Below are 17,886 nucleotides of genomic sequence, written 5' to 3'. Positions count from 1 at the left end.
CAGGCAGAGGAAAAGATGGGCTAGTGAAGGAGAAATGGAGCTCAGGAACAGGTTTGCAGAGTTGGAAAATGAAGAAGGGGCACAGCAGGTGGTCTGAGGGAGAAGGAAAGCTACACTATTATAAAATAGATCAGAGGGATAAATACTATGCAGGAGAGGAAATTATTAGCTAGTATCAATGTGACAGAAGAACAAATGATTATAACTGGATACTAGAACGTTTAGACTTGAAATTAGACAAAGTTCTAAACACTCGGAGGAGGAAGTTGTGGAACACCTTCCAAGGGAGTAGTGAGGCAAAAGACAAATCTGGCTTCAAAAGACTAAGCTTGAAAGTTTACGGAGGGGATAGTATGAGGGATATGCAGCTAATTTGGCAATAATGTGATCGTTAATGTATAGCGAGGTAAAGATGTGGACCTGAGGCTGAAAGGATCCTAATGGGAGCAGGAAAGAATCCACTGATTGTCCTTCATGTGGGAACAAATGATACAGGCTAGATTCTCGCTGGAACGTATCAAGGGAGACTATGCCAGGCTGGGAAGACACTTAAGGAAATCGAGGCTCAGGTGATCTTCAGTGGGATTCTGCCTGTTCCTAGAGAGAAGGGCAACAAAGGTGTGACAAGATTATGGTGATCAACAGATGGCTCAGGCAAGTGGTGCTATAAGGAGGGCTTTGGGATGTATGGCCACTGGGAAGCATTCATGGACAGAGGACTGTTCTCTCGGGATGGACTTCACCTGAGTAAGGGGAAATAGACTTCTAGGATGGAGGCTGGCACAACTGATTAAGAGAGCTTTAAACTAGGAATTGGGGGAGATGGTTGGGAGATGTCCAGGTAATCTCCACTGCCAGATTTTAACATTGAGAGGGAAGAAAAACAAGCAAGAAAGGATACAGCCATGGGAGATGAGAATGGACATAAGGAGGAAGGGTAGTGTAGATACCAGTCTAATAGGTGATACTGTGGTAGAATGTCTGTGCCTAATCGGGTAAAGAATGTCAGTGAAGCCAAACAGCAAAAATTAAGATGTTTGTACACTATGCGAGGAGCCTAGGTAACAAAATGGAGGAACTAGAGCTACTGGTGCAGGAAATGAAACCGGATATTATAGGGATAACAGAAACATGGTGGAAAGTAGTAGTCATGACTGGAGTAGTACAGGTATTGAAGGGCTATGTGCTGTTTAGGAAAACAGAAATAAAGGCAAAGTGGTGGAGTAGATTGTATATCAATGATGAGGTAAACTGTAAAGAAATAAGAAGGGATGGAATGGATAAGACAGAGTCTGTCTGGGCAAAAATCACATGGGGAAAGAAAGCTACTAGAGCCTCCCCGAGATAGTGCTTTGGGGTGTGCTACAGACCCGCCAGGATCCGATTTGGATATGGATAGAGACCTCTTTAATGTTTTTAATGAAGTAAACTAATGGGAATTGTGTGATCATGGAAGAGACTTTAACTTCCCAGATATAGACTGGAGGACAAGTGCTAGTAATAATAATAGGGCTCAGATTTTCCTGATGTGGTAGCTGATGGATTCCTTCACCAAGTAGTTGCTGAACCAACAAGAGGGGATGCCATTTTAGATTTGGTTTTGGTGAGTAGTGAGGACCTGATAGAAGAAATGGTTGTAGGGGACAACTTGGTTCGAGTGATCATGAGCTAATTCAGTTCAAACTAGATGGAAGGATAAACAAAAATAGATCTGAGACTAGGGTTTTTTTATTTCAAAAGGGCTAACTTTAAAGAATAAGGGAATTAGTTAGGAAATGGATTGGACTGAAGAAAGAACTTGTGGATCTAAAAGGCAGAGGAGCCTGGAATTTTACTTCAAGTCAAAGTTGCAGAAACTATCAGAAGCCTGCATCCAAGAAAATCGGGAAAATTCATAGGCCAGGAGTTGTAGACCAACATGGATGAGCAAGCATCTCAGAGAGGTGATTAAGAAAAGCAGAAAGCCTACAAGGGTGTTGGAAAGATGGGAGGGATCAGCAACAAGTTCTACCTTATTGAGGTCAAAACAAGTAGATAAAGTGAGAAAGGCCAAAGGCCATGTTAGAGTTGGACCTTGCAAGTATGGAATTTGGAAAAAAATGTTCTATAGCCATGTAAATAAGTTAAGACAAAGAAAGAAGAAGTGGGACTGCTAAACACTGAGGATGGAAAATGGAGGTTTTACAGTAAGGTAGACATGACCAATATCTAAACAAATATTTGCCTTCAGTTTGAAAGAGGAGCTTTTTATAGACAAAGGATTGCAGTGGATGACTAATTTAACTGAGGGATTTCAGTAAAGGCATTTGATACAGTTCCACATGGGGAATTATTAGCTAAATTGGAAAAGATGGGGATCACTATGAAAATTGAAAGGTGGATAAGGAACTGGTTAAAGGGGAGACTACAACGGGTCATACTGAAAGGTGAACTGTCAGGCTGGAAGGAGGTTACTAGTGGAGTTCCTCAGGGATCAGTTTTGGGACCAATCTTATTTAATCTTTTTATTACTGACCTTGGCACAAAAAGTGGGAATGTGCTAATAAAGTTTGTGGATGACACAAAGCTGGGAGGTATTGCTAATACAGAGAAGGACCAGGGATATATCATACAGGAAGATCTGGATGACCTTGTAAACTGGAGTAATAGTAATAGGATGAAATTTAATAGTGAAAAGTGCAAGGTCATGCATTTAGGGATTAATAACAAGAATTTGGTTATAAATTGGGACACATCAGTTGGAAGTAACAGAGGAGGAGAAGGACCTCGGAGTATTGGTGATCACAGGATGACTATGAGCTGCCAATGTGATATGGCTGTTAAAAAAGCTAATGCAGTTTAGGATGCATCAGGCAAGGTATTTCCAGTAAAGATAAGGAGGTGTTAGTACCCGTTATACAAGGCACTGGTGAGACCTCATCTGGAATACTGTGTGCAGTTCTGGTCTCCCATGTTTAAGAAGGATGAATTCAAACTGGAACAGGTACAGAGAAGGGCTACTACTAGGATGATCTGAGGAATGGAAAACCTGTCTTATGAAAGGAGACTCAAAGAGCTTGGCTTGTTTAGCCTAACCAAAAGAAGGCTGAGGGGAGATATGATTGCTCTCTATAAATATATCAGAGGGATAAATATCAGGGAGGGAGAGGAATTATTTAAGCTTAGTACCAATGTGGACACAAGAACAAATGGATATAAACTGGACACTAGGAAGTTTAGACTTGAAATTAGACGAAGGTTTCTAACCATCAGAGGAGTGAAGTTCTGGAACAGCCTTCCAAGGGGAATAGTGGGGGGAAAGACATATCTGGCTTCAAGACTAAGCTTGATAAGTTATGGAGGGGATGGTATGATGGGATAGCCTAATTTTGGCAATTAATTGATCTTTGATTATTAGCAGGTAAATACCCAATGATCTGTGATGGAATGTTAGATGGGTTGGGATCTGAGTTACTACAGAGAATTCTTTCCTGGGTGCTGGCTGGTGAGTCTTGCCCACATGCTCAGGGTTTAACAGATCACAATATTTGGGGTCGGGAAGGAATTTTCCTCCAGGGCAGATTGGCAGAGGCCCTGGAGGTTTTTCGCCTTCCTCTGCAGCATGGGGCACGGGTCACTTGCTGGAGGATTCTCTGCACCTTGAGGTCTTTAAACCACGATTTGAGGTTTGTTACAGGAGTGGGTGGGTGAGATTCTGTGGCCTGCATTGTGCAGTAGGTCAGACTAGATTATCATAATAGTCTCTTCTGACCTTAAGTCTATGAGTCTATGAGGAGTGGAAGGGACTGTGTACCGATGTGTACCGATGGACGGGGGCTGTGCGGTCCCAGGCATTCACCCAGAGACTGATGGACTGGGCCACCTGCTGGCTTAGGCCCAAGATGCAAACGGTGGGGGAGCTAATGGACGTCCTCGTCCTAGAGCAATTGCTACAGGTCCTCTCCAAGAATATTCGAATCTGGGTCAGATGACATCAGCCATGTACAGTCGATGCAGCAGTCAAGCTGACCAAGGAGTGCGTGGAGGCAAATATGTCCCGAAGAGAGGGTCAACCCTATAAAGATAGAGAGTTGTGGAAGAAGGTGAGGGAACCCCCCTCTTCCTGGGAAAGGCCCCAAGAGGAAGGAGGAACTCCAAAGAGCTCCCAGTAGATCCGGTGTGATTGTGTGTTGGCAGTGTGGACAGTCAGGGCATAAAAAGGGGGACTTCTCAGATATGGAATGTGGGCGGGCCATATTTTGCAGCTGAACTAATGCTGGAGGGCAGGAAAGAGGGAAGAGGCTGTCCACCGTCCCAGTGAGGGTGAGGAAGAAACTCCAGAGGGGCCTGGTGGATACGGCTTCGGCCTGCTTGCTCATCCAGAGGAGGCTGATAAAACCGCACTGCATAATTCCAGATGCAAGGATGGCCTTGGAGTGCATCCATGGGGACAGAAGATACTGCTCGGTGTCCCAGGTGCCCCTAAAAGTGAGGGTCAGCTTTAAATGGAAGCTGGTTGGGGTAGTAGAGGGTTTACCATACCCCATTGTGTTAGGTACAGCCTGGGGCCCTCCCCATGGAGGGAGAAGAAAAGGTTCCCAGAATAAAAGGATGGGGATCCCTGGACTGAAAAGCCTTGAGGAGGAAGAGGAGCCAGGCCCTTGGGGTAATGAACATGAGAACCCTAGACGTCAGAGCCCGGATAGGGTAGACAGAAGGAAGGAGGTGGAGGGGAGAAGGCCAGCCCAAGCCCCTTAGAGGGAGAAAAGGGGCATCTGGAGCTCCCCACAACACAGCTCCCAGGAGAAAAATGGGGATCCTGCTTGGTGACTTGGGGGAATCCAAGGCCCAAGTCGTCCAGCAGGAGGTCAGGATTGGCCTCAATTCCCTACCGGAAGAAAAGAGGATAAAGGAGACGCCTGCCGGGGTGCGACTGGTGTGAGGACCTGTGGGTGGCGGCAGACCGATGTACTTTTTTGCGGGTGGGGGATGAAGGAACCTCCTGGAGAGAACACCGGTGATTGACCAAAAGAGGGGGAGAGGCTTCCCCGGATAAACTCCACCAGACAGGGGCGGAGAGGCTGAGGAAGGATGAACCTGGTGGTTCAAAAGGGGGGAGATGTGTGACAGAGTGCTGGCTAGGAAACTCTGAGCCAGACCTCTGTTACACCAGCTCCAATCAGGAAAGGGGAGTTGGAGCTGACTGAGTAAGCCCAGGCCTAACTGACAAATAGGGGACTGCTGCTGGCCTTGTTATCCAGGGGCTACATAGAGGATGGCAGGAAGGAAGCCGGGGGAGAGGAAAGGCAGGAGCTAGGGAGTTAGAGGCTGCTCTCCCCTGCTGGCTGCAGAAGCTAGCAATCCCTGAGGCTGTGAGCCTGACACTGTCTGTAGCTACAAATGGTGGGAACTTGTACTGTGAATAAAGAGCATGGGTGACTGCACCAAAACTGAGGTCTCTGGCTGATTTGTGGGTGCAGAAGTGGCAGAAGATAGAGGGGCCCACTTGTGCCCTTTACAAGGGGATTGTCTCTTAAAGAATTAAATAAATAAAATAAGAATCCTGCCATTTTCTGTACGCTGTCTCTTTCCAAAACCGTGTATATATATAGTAGTTACATTAAAAATACATTGAAAGTCTTTTGCCAAAATCTTACTAGCAAATACATATGCATTTTTGTTGATAACTATCGTGTTAGCTGTAATGAGATGTAACTTAGTACATCTATTTTGCTTTATGTTCCATTTTTTTCCTCTCATTTTGTCATGTCATTGTAGTTCAAGGCTCTGGCAAAGAAATAATACCTGAGATGATGGTTTCACAGTATTTCTGACCTGACGGACCAGAAGTAGTAACACTGAATATCTTGTGAAATTTCAGCTCAATCTGGTATGGCTAAACATTCTAGGAACCTTTGGGTTTGTCTGAAATGAACTGCGAAACCTTTTCAGGTTTACCCATCTTGGGATCCTGTGAACTAGGAGGTGCCTCTATGGGTTAAATGTAGTTTTCGTGGTCTTGGGTATAAAAAAGACATCAATTTTTATGCTTATTTTGACACAGACCCCTAAGTCACTAGGGGCCAGATTTTTAAAAGTATTTAGATGCCTGAATATACAGATAGCTTTCTAATTCTAATTAAGGTGGCTTGGCATTTTTGAGAATCTCACTGTATTTTCAGATACCTAGAGAACTTTTAAAAAGTGGCCCTAGATGTTTTTGAAAGTATTTTTTGGTCAGCCTCTTGCACAAGCCCTCAGTGTGCAGTGCATTTGGTGGTTATTAACTTATTTAGAATCTGCAGGATATATGAGACACCAGTAATAACAAAACAAACACACAAAAACAGTGTCTGAGTAAGTTTCTTCAGGTTAATAAAGAAAACAACTTGGGCCATGGAGGCTACAGAGTCTTTTATTAAACTACCCTGAGGACTCTAATTGAATAGACCTATTGAACAGACAGTAATTGCTTTATTCCTTTTCATTCTTTGACATCGTCAGCTGCTTTCTTTTGATTTTCTGTCTAAATCTCATTTTAAGTGGTTGAGTAGTTTACAACCCAGGGAGGAGAAGACATCTGCAGGAGCTAGCTGTGCCAGTCTCTTGTTGGTAATGAGCTGTGTAAGTAAGTTCTTCCTGTACGCTTATGCCAGGGTGAATGAATGGTTATTTGCCAACATTTCCAAACCTTCCTTAAAATTCAGACTCTTCATTTATATTTAGGTACCTAATTAGACTCTGGGAGATTATGGTCCTACTACAGGCAAAAGGCAATGAGGGCTGAATCCTGCAAAGTACTGCGCACCCTTGATTCCCACTGGCTTCAATGGCAGTTAGGGTCCTCAGCACCTCACAGGATCAAGCTGTGAATTAACTGGTTGCTGACTATAACTAAAATTCATGACAACATCTAGCTACTATTTAAATCACCTGTCAATCCATCTATCTATTTAATTGTATCCAAGTGGAACTGAAACAGACATGAAAACATATTTCCCCATTATATTGACTGAATTGTGTTGTATTCAAAAGTCTCACTCTAGGAGGGAAAAACAGCAAAAAATAGTAGAAATTGTTTTGATTTGACTTCAGAAATTCAGATGCAGGCTAAATTTTAATTTTAAAAATCCTGTTTTTTTCTTTGGAAATGGTTAATTTGTGGCAGGAACAAGTTAATGAAGACTCTTAATTTTATGAAGGCAGAATTGGAAAATATTTTTTACATACAACGTCTTCAGTGTCACAAATGGAGAAATACTGGAATTACTGCAAAAAATATAGTGAAGCAAAGTCAATATTTTTGCACAGTGCTGCTGTTGACTCATACTCAAGAAACAGGATATTGGAATATGCTTCCATGCTCTCAGATATATTCTGCACAGGATTCTGTATATTAAAATGTGTCCTGAACTCAATGTGAGGTGTAAATCTTGCGGAATTTGTTTTATAATCTTTTAAGGTTTCATTGGCATTGCTTGTGGCTTTAATATGCCGACTGTTATGTTTATTTAACATACAAATTATTTTCTTGCTTTCACAAGATTCTACAGGGGATAAAAAGGGTACACCTGGGCGTATATCTATATTACCTAAGAGATCCTTAATTTTATACATGTTAACATCTAGTCCAACAGTTCATTGCTACAATCCTATACTAATTAATTTGTACACTTCTTGTTACTTTAATTAGTAATTGCTGTGCTTCAGTGCTGGTACAGCAATTTAATGGAGATATTCATCTAGAATATTTATCAATTAAGAGTGAGATTTTCAAAAGAGCCTAAGGCTCAGATACTCAAAGGATCAATGGGAGTTAGGTGCCTAAATACCTTTGAGGAGTGGGGCCCAATTGATTTAGGAGCACAAACTCTGTCGATTTTCAATGAAACTTGTGTGAGTCACTGTGGCACTTCTGAAAATCAGTAGGTACTTAATCTCACTGTTAAACTGAATACATAGTCATATTTGAATTTTAAATTGTCCTATATTTTTTCAAAATCTTTTTTGCATGAATCTATAGTTCTAAAGTATTGACAGAATGAGTCACCATTATGAACTATATAAACCTTTTCAGTAGTAGTTTTATATGTACTAGAACAAATTATTTGAATAGTCCTCTAAACTGCACATTTTGTTACTTTAACAGATAAAAGGATTTCAGTTTTGGAATAACACCAACGGTGGCGCTTGCTTGCTTAAAAATATGACCAAGCTCCAGGTATTATGTACTCTCTTGGCAAATACTGACTCCATCAATAAAGTGTTTTGGCTACAGTAAAACAGCAGATTGGGATAAATGCTCGCCTGGATGCTATAACCTTTTATATTATCTTATAAAAATAGAGTGTTTGTAATTCTAAGCCATTGCCATTGGGATGGAAGTCAGTCATAACTGATAAAAGGCTCTGTAAAACTCAAGGCTCAGAAGGTCATTGTTAATTAAAGGAACAACCTTTATTTTCTGAGCTTTCTACTCATAGATTACATTATATACCAGATGCTATAGTTATGCACATCATAGAAAAGCCCATGAGGAAATTATTAATTCTTCCTTCAGAGCAGGGCTTAAATGGTGTGCAGTAAAAAAGGCCTAGGGTCAAGCACTGAACAATAAAGAGATAAAAAATATTGAATACCTGCTCATTCAGTTAGCATCATTCATTTTCTACTACAGAATATGGAGGGACATAAAACGCCAAAGTTTTTAACATGGGCAAAACCATTTTTTTTCTATCCTCATTCTTGGAAATGGCTCGACCATTTTAGCTCACATCCTGCAAAGAAAATTGTAGCCCAAACAGTTACAGTTGGGCAAACTTATAAGCAACTGAAAGCAGGGTCTTATAATGGAAAGTGTTTGGGCAACCTTAACATGCAGAATAAAGGAAACAAATAACATTATTTGAAAAAACAGGATTTCATTCCCTCTCATTTTTGAGCGCTGGGTTACAGTGGTTCAGAAGGTCACATAATTTAAGCTTAACTTACTCTCTTAGCTCACAGATACAATATGTATTCATTGAATCTTCTTGGATAGAGATCTGTTCCACAATGCAAGTGTTTATTTTCCTCCACTAGGCTTCCTTTGTCTCCATCTGGGTGTGTGTTATTTCATCTGGGTGGCCACATTACCCTTTATCTCTGCTCTCTCTAACAACCCCACTTCCAGTACCCACTGAACAATATTTTATGCTTCTTTCCTGACCTGTTAATGTCACATCTTGAAACAGTTCCCACTGAACTTTTGCATATCCAGTTGTAGCGTCACTAGATATAAGCAGACTAAGCAATTGCCCCAAACAGCTCAAGGGTGCCTCAGTTTAGTATTACTCCCAAAATACCATTCATCTTATTTAACAAGGACTTAAGATTTGTATTATTATATATTGTGTTGGCATATTTTTTGATTTGCAGAAATAATGCAATTATTATTTTTAAAGGGTCAGTAAGAGGGGGCCCAAAGATACTCTGGCTTAGGGGCCCCTGGTGGGCTAGCACCACCTCTTGATTCAGATACACTTTGCTCTCAACAAGACTATACTATCATATGCATCCCACCTAGAATTTCTTCAGCCATGAAGTTGTATATTTTGCACAATTTACAAGCCTCCTCCTTCCCTACAGGTTCTCACTCTCTAATAACCTGTATCAAACAATCTGACAGAAAGAACAAGGCATGGAAACACATTGTTAAAAAAAAGCCACTAAATCCCTGTTCTTTTTACATTCAATACAATCCAGAGCCTTATTAAGCTGAATATTCTAGAGAAGACCATAGAAATACACACTCAATTTATCCAAACAAACCCACACTGAATTATTAAAAGTGTTATGGAAACATGAAAATTAACAACAGAAAAATAGGAATTTTCCATGCCCTTTCAAGAATGTGAGATGGACCCAACCTGGAAAATTCTACAATCTGAATACTACCACTAATAATGAAGTTATAAGAACCCAAATTATTCTTCTCAGAATTTTCCTCTCATAGACGTTCCTCATCTTCTTTGAGGAAAATATTTTCTCTCTTTCTTTTTCTGACACTTTAGTTCACTCTTTCCCCCAGCAATCTAGCACAACAACAGTAAGTGAGCCTATTAATGCAGTGATTCTTCTTCTTCTTTACTTTTTTTTTTTTTTTGTTCAGAGAAACTTTCTTTCTTGTTGTTATGTCCTCTAAGTCACTTGCAGAATGGTCCAGAAAAAAGACAGCCACCCGAAGAACAGTATATGCATGCCAACCTAATACTACTATGATATCAAGAGCCCATTGCCATTTGCTACATCCCCACAAAACAGACTGAGAAAAACACCAATGAGTTTATTAAAACATGGCTATTGACTATAGAATTCATAGAAGTGAATGTCCTGATTGTCTATTCCTCCATTCCTGTGCTAAGGGCAAGACCGGAGGGGAAAAGACAAAGATGGCTTAAGCCTATTCTTGAGTTATCTGGAGGTCTGACATAAATTAGAGCAGCCTCAGGGCTGCTTGAAACTCAAAACATTGACTGCAATGGCCCCGTATGAGTTGTCTGTCAGCTGAGAATAATGACTGCAGCAGTGATCCACTCATGTTATCATCTCTCCTCTGACTTGTCCTCTACATCAGGGGCTGTGATTTGGGTTCCTGTAGTGCTGGTTTGGCAGCTTTATGTTGGTTAGGGAAGCCCCTTACACCAGAGACATTTCGGGAGAGAGCTGTTTCTGCCTGGTTTCACCCCCTTTACATTGCTGGCATCGTGCAGAAGGGCACTAGGGCAATCACACAGAATCTAGTGATGGCACGGATAATTTTTTGGGAAAGTTCTCTGCCCTGTATTATACAGGAGGTCAGACTAGATGATCACAGTGGTCCCTTCTGGCCTTGGAATCTACAAATCTAGTAATGAAAAAGATTGGTTTGTCTCACTCCCTCACTTCTATTGTTTATTGCTCTTGCTCATTCCAACTTACTCTTGCTCATTGCCTCAATGGTGGGTAAGGTCTTCAGGGCAGGGATGATGTCTTTTTATTTTTCCTGTGAAAACAACTAGCAAACTCCAGGATGCCAAATTAATAACTAATAATAATTAAGGCTGTGAGTCTGTCATGGAGGTCATGGAAGTCATGGATTCTGTGACTTTCCGTGATCTCCGTGACTGGGCCAGTCACACCGGCTGCTGCTGTGGCAGTCTCGGACCACCTCCCACCCCCAGGAGCAGCAGGAGTTTCAGTGGGGGGTTCAGGGCTGGGGGTTCGGGTGTGGGAGAGGATGAGGGCTCTGGCCGGCACTTACCTGAGGATGGCTCCCCGGAAGTGGCAAAATGTCCTTCCTTCAGCTCCTAGCTCCCATGGTTCCCGGCCAGTGGGAACCCGTGGAGCTAGGAGCTTAGGGAGGTATATGTCACCACTTCTGAGAAGTTGGATAGGGAGACTGCCAGCTCTGCCAACCCCAACACCAGAGGGGGTCCTGGGCTGCTCCCAGCAAAGCACCTGCGGTGCCCCCAGACTCCCTCCCTGAGCACCCATGCTGCCCACCAGGCTGCCCCCTCAGTGCCTGCACCCTCCGCCCCCAAGCACCTGCAGTACTCCCAAGATTTAGTCAGGTATATGGTACAAGTCATGGACAGGTCATGGGCTGTGAATTTCTATTTCCTACCCATGACCTGTCCATGACTTTTACTAAAAATGCCCTTGACTAAAACGTAGCCTTAAAAATAATACAGTTTCCCTGGCAGTGAAGGATTTCTCCCTATTGTACATTTAGTCTTGTTTAGATAGGAATTCCACCACTTCAATTGGGAGGCTGTTCCACAAATGAATAGATCTCACTGTCAGGAAGTTTATCCAGACATTAAGCCTAAATGTTGTTCTTTTTTAGTTTTATTCCCTTAGTCCTAATTATATTGACGTTTATTACTGCAGAGATAATCACCAGGTATTGTAATATGACGTGTGCAATCATGTAAATTGTGTAAAACAAAACCAAAAAAAAAAAAATGAAAAAACTTTCTTAAATGATCTTTTTTTCTTATAAAATTGACTGTCTCTTTGATTAAGTAGCCTGATACAGGTTCTTCCACTGAGTTTCCTATTCTAAGGACTCTTAAAATGTGTTAATTATACACATTGCCTCTTACATACTAGCAGGAAAATGGTAATTAATGTTTGACCTTTAGAGAGTTTAGATAATTATGGACAATTTTAACGCTTCTTAAGTATTAAATGATGGAGCCATATATATTATGAGATTCATACTGAGGATAAGTCAGGAATATGTATAGCTCCCATTTGTCTGTACTCACAGTAAGAGAGGTAACATTAAAATGTAAATTACATTCAGAACTGCCCTAACAAGGAGAAAGAAACATGAGTCTATTGTTTAAAAAAGTGAATAGCCTTGAGATATGTTGTAGCTGCTCCAGGATAACCTTTGCTTTGGGAAAGGAGATTAGTTGGTTACATTGCCAATTTTAAAATAGGACTTTTACCCTAGAGCTACATAAGTTCAGTATATGCTTCAAAATGTATCTGCATCCAGTATGCAGAAATGCATAATTTACCTACCCATATGTCAAACTGGGATAATGATACTATCCATTTTAAAGCATTTTAGAGCTATATAACAGCTAAGTATTAATGATGATGATGATGATTATCCCTCAATCCAGGGACATTGGGGAGAGGGGGCACTGTGCCCTCCTGGCATTGTGATATTGGAAAACTGCAGACTGGCGTTGCTAGGCCGGAGTTGAGCAGCTGCAGAGTAGCTGAGGAAGGCTCCCTGCTCAAGATAGGAGTCTCTATCTGAAGGGAAGGAATGTGCCAGAGCACAGCGCAACAGGATCGCTACTTGGTCCACTGGGTTGTGTTTGTTTGTTTCATGTTAATACAAAAACTTTAATAACTAATTAGAAAAGATTTTTTAAAAAAAGAATCCCAAATCCTGACATTAGCTTGGCTCGTCAGTACGATTTGTAACTCTAACCAGCCTGACAGACTGATTAATTTCTTGGCAAAAACAATAGCTATATTTTGGCTTCTTTTTTAGATTAAAAAAAAGATTTATCAAACAAAGGACAATAAATCTCAGAGCTCAGCTGTGGCACTGAGGTGTAGCCCAGTGCTGGGGATGGAGGGAAGCTGTGTTACCCCATCCCCAGGGCAAACTGCAGAAGGCAACATATCTCACAAAGCACAATCCCTCTCAGAGCATATCAGCATGCAGGCGTCTGTGCATGTTGCACGTTTCCTTCGGACATGCACCGCTGCTGCTGGGGAGTGTAGGAGAAAGAAGGAATAGTCCTGCAGTGGGGCGGACTGCCCCACTCCCTGGGAGGATAGGCTGTGGCAGGCCAGGGAGCCTGCGCAGCCCGGGAGCCAATCAGAAAAGGGCTTATGGGGAGCCAATCAGGGCCCAAATTGGAGGGAACCAATCAGGGCCAGGCTCACCCATATATAAAGGCTGCTCAGCGCAGGAGTGCTCAGTTTGTCCCAGGCCTTTGACAGGGGAAGGTCAGTCTCCAAGGGAAAAGACTAGCACCGTGGACAGTGCAGTGCTGGCCTGGCTAGGAAGCTTGAGCCTGTAACCTGCCAGGCTGCAGGCCCTGAAAGGAAGGGCCTAGTGGGTGCAAGGGGCTGTAGGGAAAGTGGCCCAAGAAAGCAGACAGATGAGGGGAGAGAAGGAGGACAGTGAGGCTGCTACCAGAGGGTCCCTGGGCCAGGACCCAGAGAGGAGGGCAAGCCTGGGTCCCCCGCTTCACTCCTTGCAGTACACCCAGCCATTGGCTGTAGGGAGTGGCCATTAGACTATGCCAGATCCCTGACAAGAGGGATTGGACTCAGAGGGTGGTTGGACACAGTGGCTGGAGTGTAGAACTGCTGATCACTGACCCCCAGAGGGGGTCCAGATGGACTAAGGGACACTGCCGGAGGGCAGTGGCCTTGAAGAGGATGCTGCCGAGCAGGGAGCAATGTGGGTCCAGAGACAGCAATGGAGGCCAGAATGACAGATGAGACACCACCAGGACGGGGTGCTCCACTGGACAGAGCTAATTCCCAGAGTCACCAGCAGGAGGCGCCAGCTGGTGAGTCCCAACCTGTTACAAGTCCTTTCTCATTCCCCTCCATGAGAGGTCAGGCACTATCTAGCTGTATTCTGAGGACTTGTCTACATGGGTCCACAGTTTGAACCTTGTGGATGTGCATTTCAGCGCACACTATCATGCTGCACAGTAACTATCCCACGTGGATGCTGCAGGTGCAAACTAAAAGGTATCTAGGCTGCACCCACAGTTTCCACATGGGGGAGTTACAGAGTAGCATGCCAGCACATACTGCAGTTCACACCCACATAGGCTGAACTACAGGGCCGTGTAGACATATCCTAAATGTCATGATCAACAATATCTGGAGCCCTCTCAATTTGGGCCAAAAATATAAAATGCATCACCATTTTCCGTTGAAGCTAACAGGTCAGGGAGGCTAGGAAGGGTTGTGGAGGTGGTCAGAGCAATAGCTTCATAGAAAACTGAGGATGGAAATAAAGTCAGGGGTCTACTGTGAGCAAGGATCTGTGTGTAGCCTTATTGACACTGGACAGTAGCCACAGTTTAACTAAAGTTGTGATTTTAAACCAATGTAATGAACCTGTGTGGACTCTCCTATATTGGTTTAAACCAAGCTTATTGTAGATTAGCCTGATTTGTTTAGGAATCAATTTTAACTGAACCAAAATAAAACAGACTATAGTACATCTTGGCAGATGTGGTGTGGCTAGTAAAGAGGGGCTAGAGGTGAGAATGGGGACATGAAGCAACTGGAACTACAGCTCCCATGAGGCACTTCACCCACTCAGGCAGACACAGGTTAACAATCCAGTGACCCAAACAAAATATTTGGTTTTGGGTGAACCCAGGTAAAAATGTTTACTTTGATTTTCCTGACAGAAAATTCAACAGAAATCATTCCTGTCCTCCACCATGGGAACTTTTGACTTTAAGAACACCCCATTTTCTGATGGCAAAATGTTTTGACTGAAATTTAACTAGCCCTAATCAATAATCTTTCACAGAAAAAAAAACTTGTTTGGAAAAAAGTCTGTTTTGGATTTAAAAGCTTATTGGGAAATTCTGACCAGCACTAATTATAATTTGTGCACCTTCCATATTTGTGAAATATGGCTGTGACCTTTGGAAATAGTTAAAATTAGTAACAACGCACTCTGAGACTATAAGTTTTGCGAGTACTACAAACTGTCTTATTCTCTATAACAAAACATCCTTACAGCTAAAAACAAGAACATAAGAATGGCCCTACTGGGTAAAATCAAAGGTCCATCTAGCCCAGTATCCTGTCTTCCGACACTGGCCAATGCCAGGTGCCCCAGAGGGAATGAACAGAACAGGTAATCATGAAATGATCCATCCCCTGACGCTCATTCCCAGCTTCTGGCAAAGAGAGGCTAGGGACACCATTCCTGCCTATCCTGGCTAATAGCCATTGATGGACTTATCCTCCATGAACTTATCTAGTATTTATCCAGTATTAAATAAAATGTTAAAGGGACTCTTTATGACAACTTTCAATTTACAGTTAAGGGTTAATGTCTCTTTTACCTGTAAAGGGTTAAGAAGCTCAGTAAACCTGGCTGACACCTGACCAGAGGACCAATTGGGGGACAAGATACTTTCAAATCTTGGTGGAGGGAAGTCTGTTTGTGCTTTTTGTTTTGTTCATTGTTCGCTCTTGCGGCTAAGAGGGACCAGACGTGCAACCAAGTCTTTCTCCAATCTTTCTGAAACAGTATGTTCAAATAGTAAGTACTAGCTAGAAAAGGAGGATTAGTCTTATGTGTTTCTTAACTTGCAACATGTATTTGCTGGAAAGATTTTTACTCTGTTGCTGTAGACTTGTATCTTATGGCTAAAGGGAGCCTCTAGTCTATATAAGCTGAAGACCCTGTAAACATTTTCCATCTTGATTTTACAGAGATAATTTTTACTTCTTTCTTTCTTTAATTAAAAGCTTTCTTTTTTAAGAACCTGATTGATTTTTTTCCCTTGTTTAAGACCCAAGGGGATTGGGTCTGAACTCACCAGGGATTGGTGGGGAGAAAGGAGGTGGGGGGAAAGGTTAATTCCTCTGTTTTAAGATCCAAGGAGTTTGAATCAGTGTAGCCTTTCAGGGTAACCCAGGGAGGGGGAAGGAGGGGAAGTGGTTTATTTCTCCTTGTTTTAAGACCCAATGGGAAGGTTCTGGGGGGACAGGCAGTGTACCAGACACAGGAATTTCTGGTTGGTGGCAGCACTATCAGATCTAAGCTAGGAATTAAGCTTAGAAGGGTACATGCAGATCCCCACTTTTTGGATGCTAAAGTTCAAAGTGGGAAAAATACCTTGACAGAAAAGAGAAGTAAATAGATTTTTTAAAAAAGTGAATCATCTAGTAAATTTCAAATTGATAATTTATATAAATCTGCACTACAATGGATAGAAATCACAAATTTATCAATTCTCAGGCTACAGGGCATACATTAATCATCAGCTGAAGTCAGAGAGAAAATCCCTTGACTCTTACCCCTACTATGGAACAGAATTATAATTGGCAAGGAGCAGGCTGGCTTTTTTTAACTTTCCTCTGAATTATCTGCTACAGTCCCCAAATACTAGATTAGATGGCCTACTGGTCTATTCTGGGATGGAATATTTCAGGGTATATTCCTGCTTCAATAATCTTTATAATGTCTGAATTTAATATTTTCCACTATATTTTCTTTAGTAATACATTTACCCAGGACCCACGGTAATATCATCCACTCGACGACAGTTGGCGGTGGCCCCTGCATGTTCAAGTCTGACCTGTCGATGTGCTGAGAGGCAAGGAGCAGCAGAAACAGAAAAGTCAAGTAGGATGCAGTATGACAGATAAATTTGATAAATGGCTTTTTGATGAACAGCCCTAATGGGCTTTTGGGAGCGATCAGGTAGCACACAGAGAAGACAGGGAACAGGAGTCCAATCACGGCACATGTCAACATCTTCACTGCCCAGTGCCGCCTCCTCCAGCCTGGAAACTCATCGTACCAGCGAGATGCAAGCAGCTGCTGACAATTGGGCTGGGCAACAAACTAAAGCGAAAGAAAGAAAGGACAAAGTCAATTCCATGTGATTGTCACCCATTCATTTTCTCCACAGACCAACTTTAGGGCCATATTTTTATTGGCTTTTGGGTGGGCACACAGAGGAAAGCTTTTGAGAAACCACCATGCTATTTACACAGCCTATGCAAGTACTACTCATAATAGCAACCCCTGTGAATGAGGACTGATAAGTCCCTCCTTCCTCCAGTAAGCCAGTCATTGGAAAGAGGGTGGGTGGGGAGGACAGAAGGGGACTTGGCTCAGCCCCATTGTGGCACTCCAGACATCTCTACTTCATCATACAGGTGTTGGGTGTGTGCGCCTCCATGAAGCCAGGGGCTTTTGGGAGAGTGGTGCCTACCAAAGGATACTCCCTCATGTTACTTCCCAGAAGTGCTACAGCTCATGCAATGTCCAATACCCACTGAAGCCCTTAAAATTCACTTTTCAGAAGTATTTATGCTAGTAAATCTCAACTGCTCAAGTGTTAATGGAAATCAGACACAAAAGGGTTGTGACATGGATGTTTCAACATTTGTTTGAAATTCAAATACATATTCACAAAAAAAGTTTTCATTATTCACTCAACTCTTGAACAGAACTTAAAGATCATCAGATAAAAGTCACTATGGAAATACAAAGAATTATTGTTGCAGGACTATAATTTAGCATCTTCAAAAAGTAAAATTGAATACAATAATAAAAAAAAGCTTTTCCTCATCAGTCACTGAAAATTCTCTAATTTAGTTCTATCTATCAGAATACTGAGCAAAGCTTATGTA

The 17,886-nt window shown here is 42.3% G+C and overlaps 1 protein-coding gene across 1 annotated transcript in view; it reads right to left on the bottom strand.

Annotated features, from left to right (window-relative positions):
* Nucleotides 1-17,886, bottom strand: part of TRPC4 (transient receptor potential cation channel subfamily C member 4) — a 141,599-nt gene that overhangs the window by 40,530 nt on the left and 83,183 nt on the right. Inside the window, exon 4 of the mRNA XM_032778548.2 lies at nucleotides 16,756-17,092. Coding sequence (XP_032634439.2) covers nucleotides 16,756-17,092 — 337 coding nt within the window. The remainder of the gene's footprint in view (nucleotides 1-16,755; nucleotides 17,093-17,886) is intronic.

Source organism: Chelonoidis abingdonii, chromosome 1 (assembly GCF_003597395.2).
Source record: "Chelonoidis abingdonii isolate Lonesome George chromosome 1, CheloAbing_2.0, whole genome shotgun sequence".
In the NCBI taxonomy this organism is placed as follows: Eukaryota; Metazoa; Chordata; order Testudines; family Testudinidae; genus Chelonoidis; species Chelonoidis abingdonii.
Note: the sequence above shows the minus strand (reverse complement) of the source record. Positions and strands in the feature narration are given on the sequence as shown.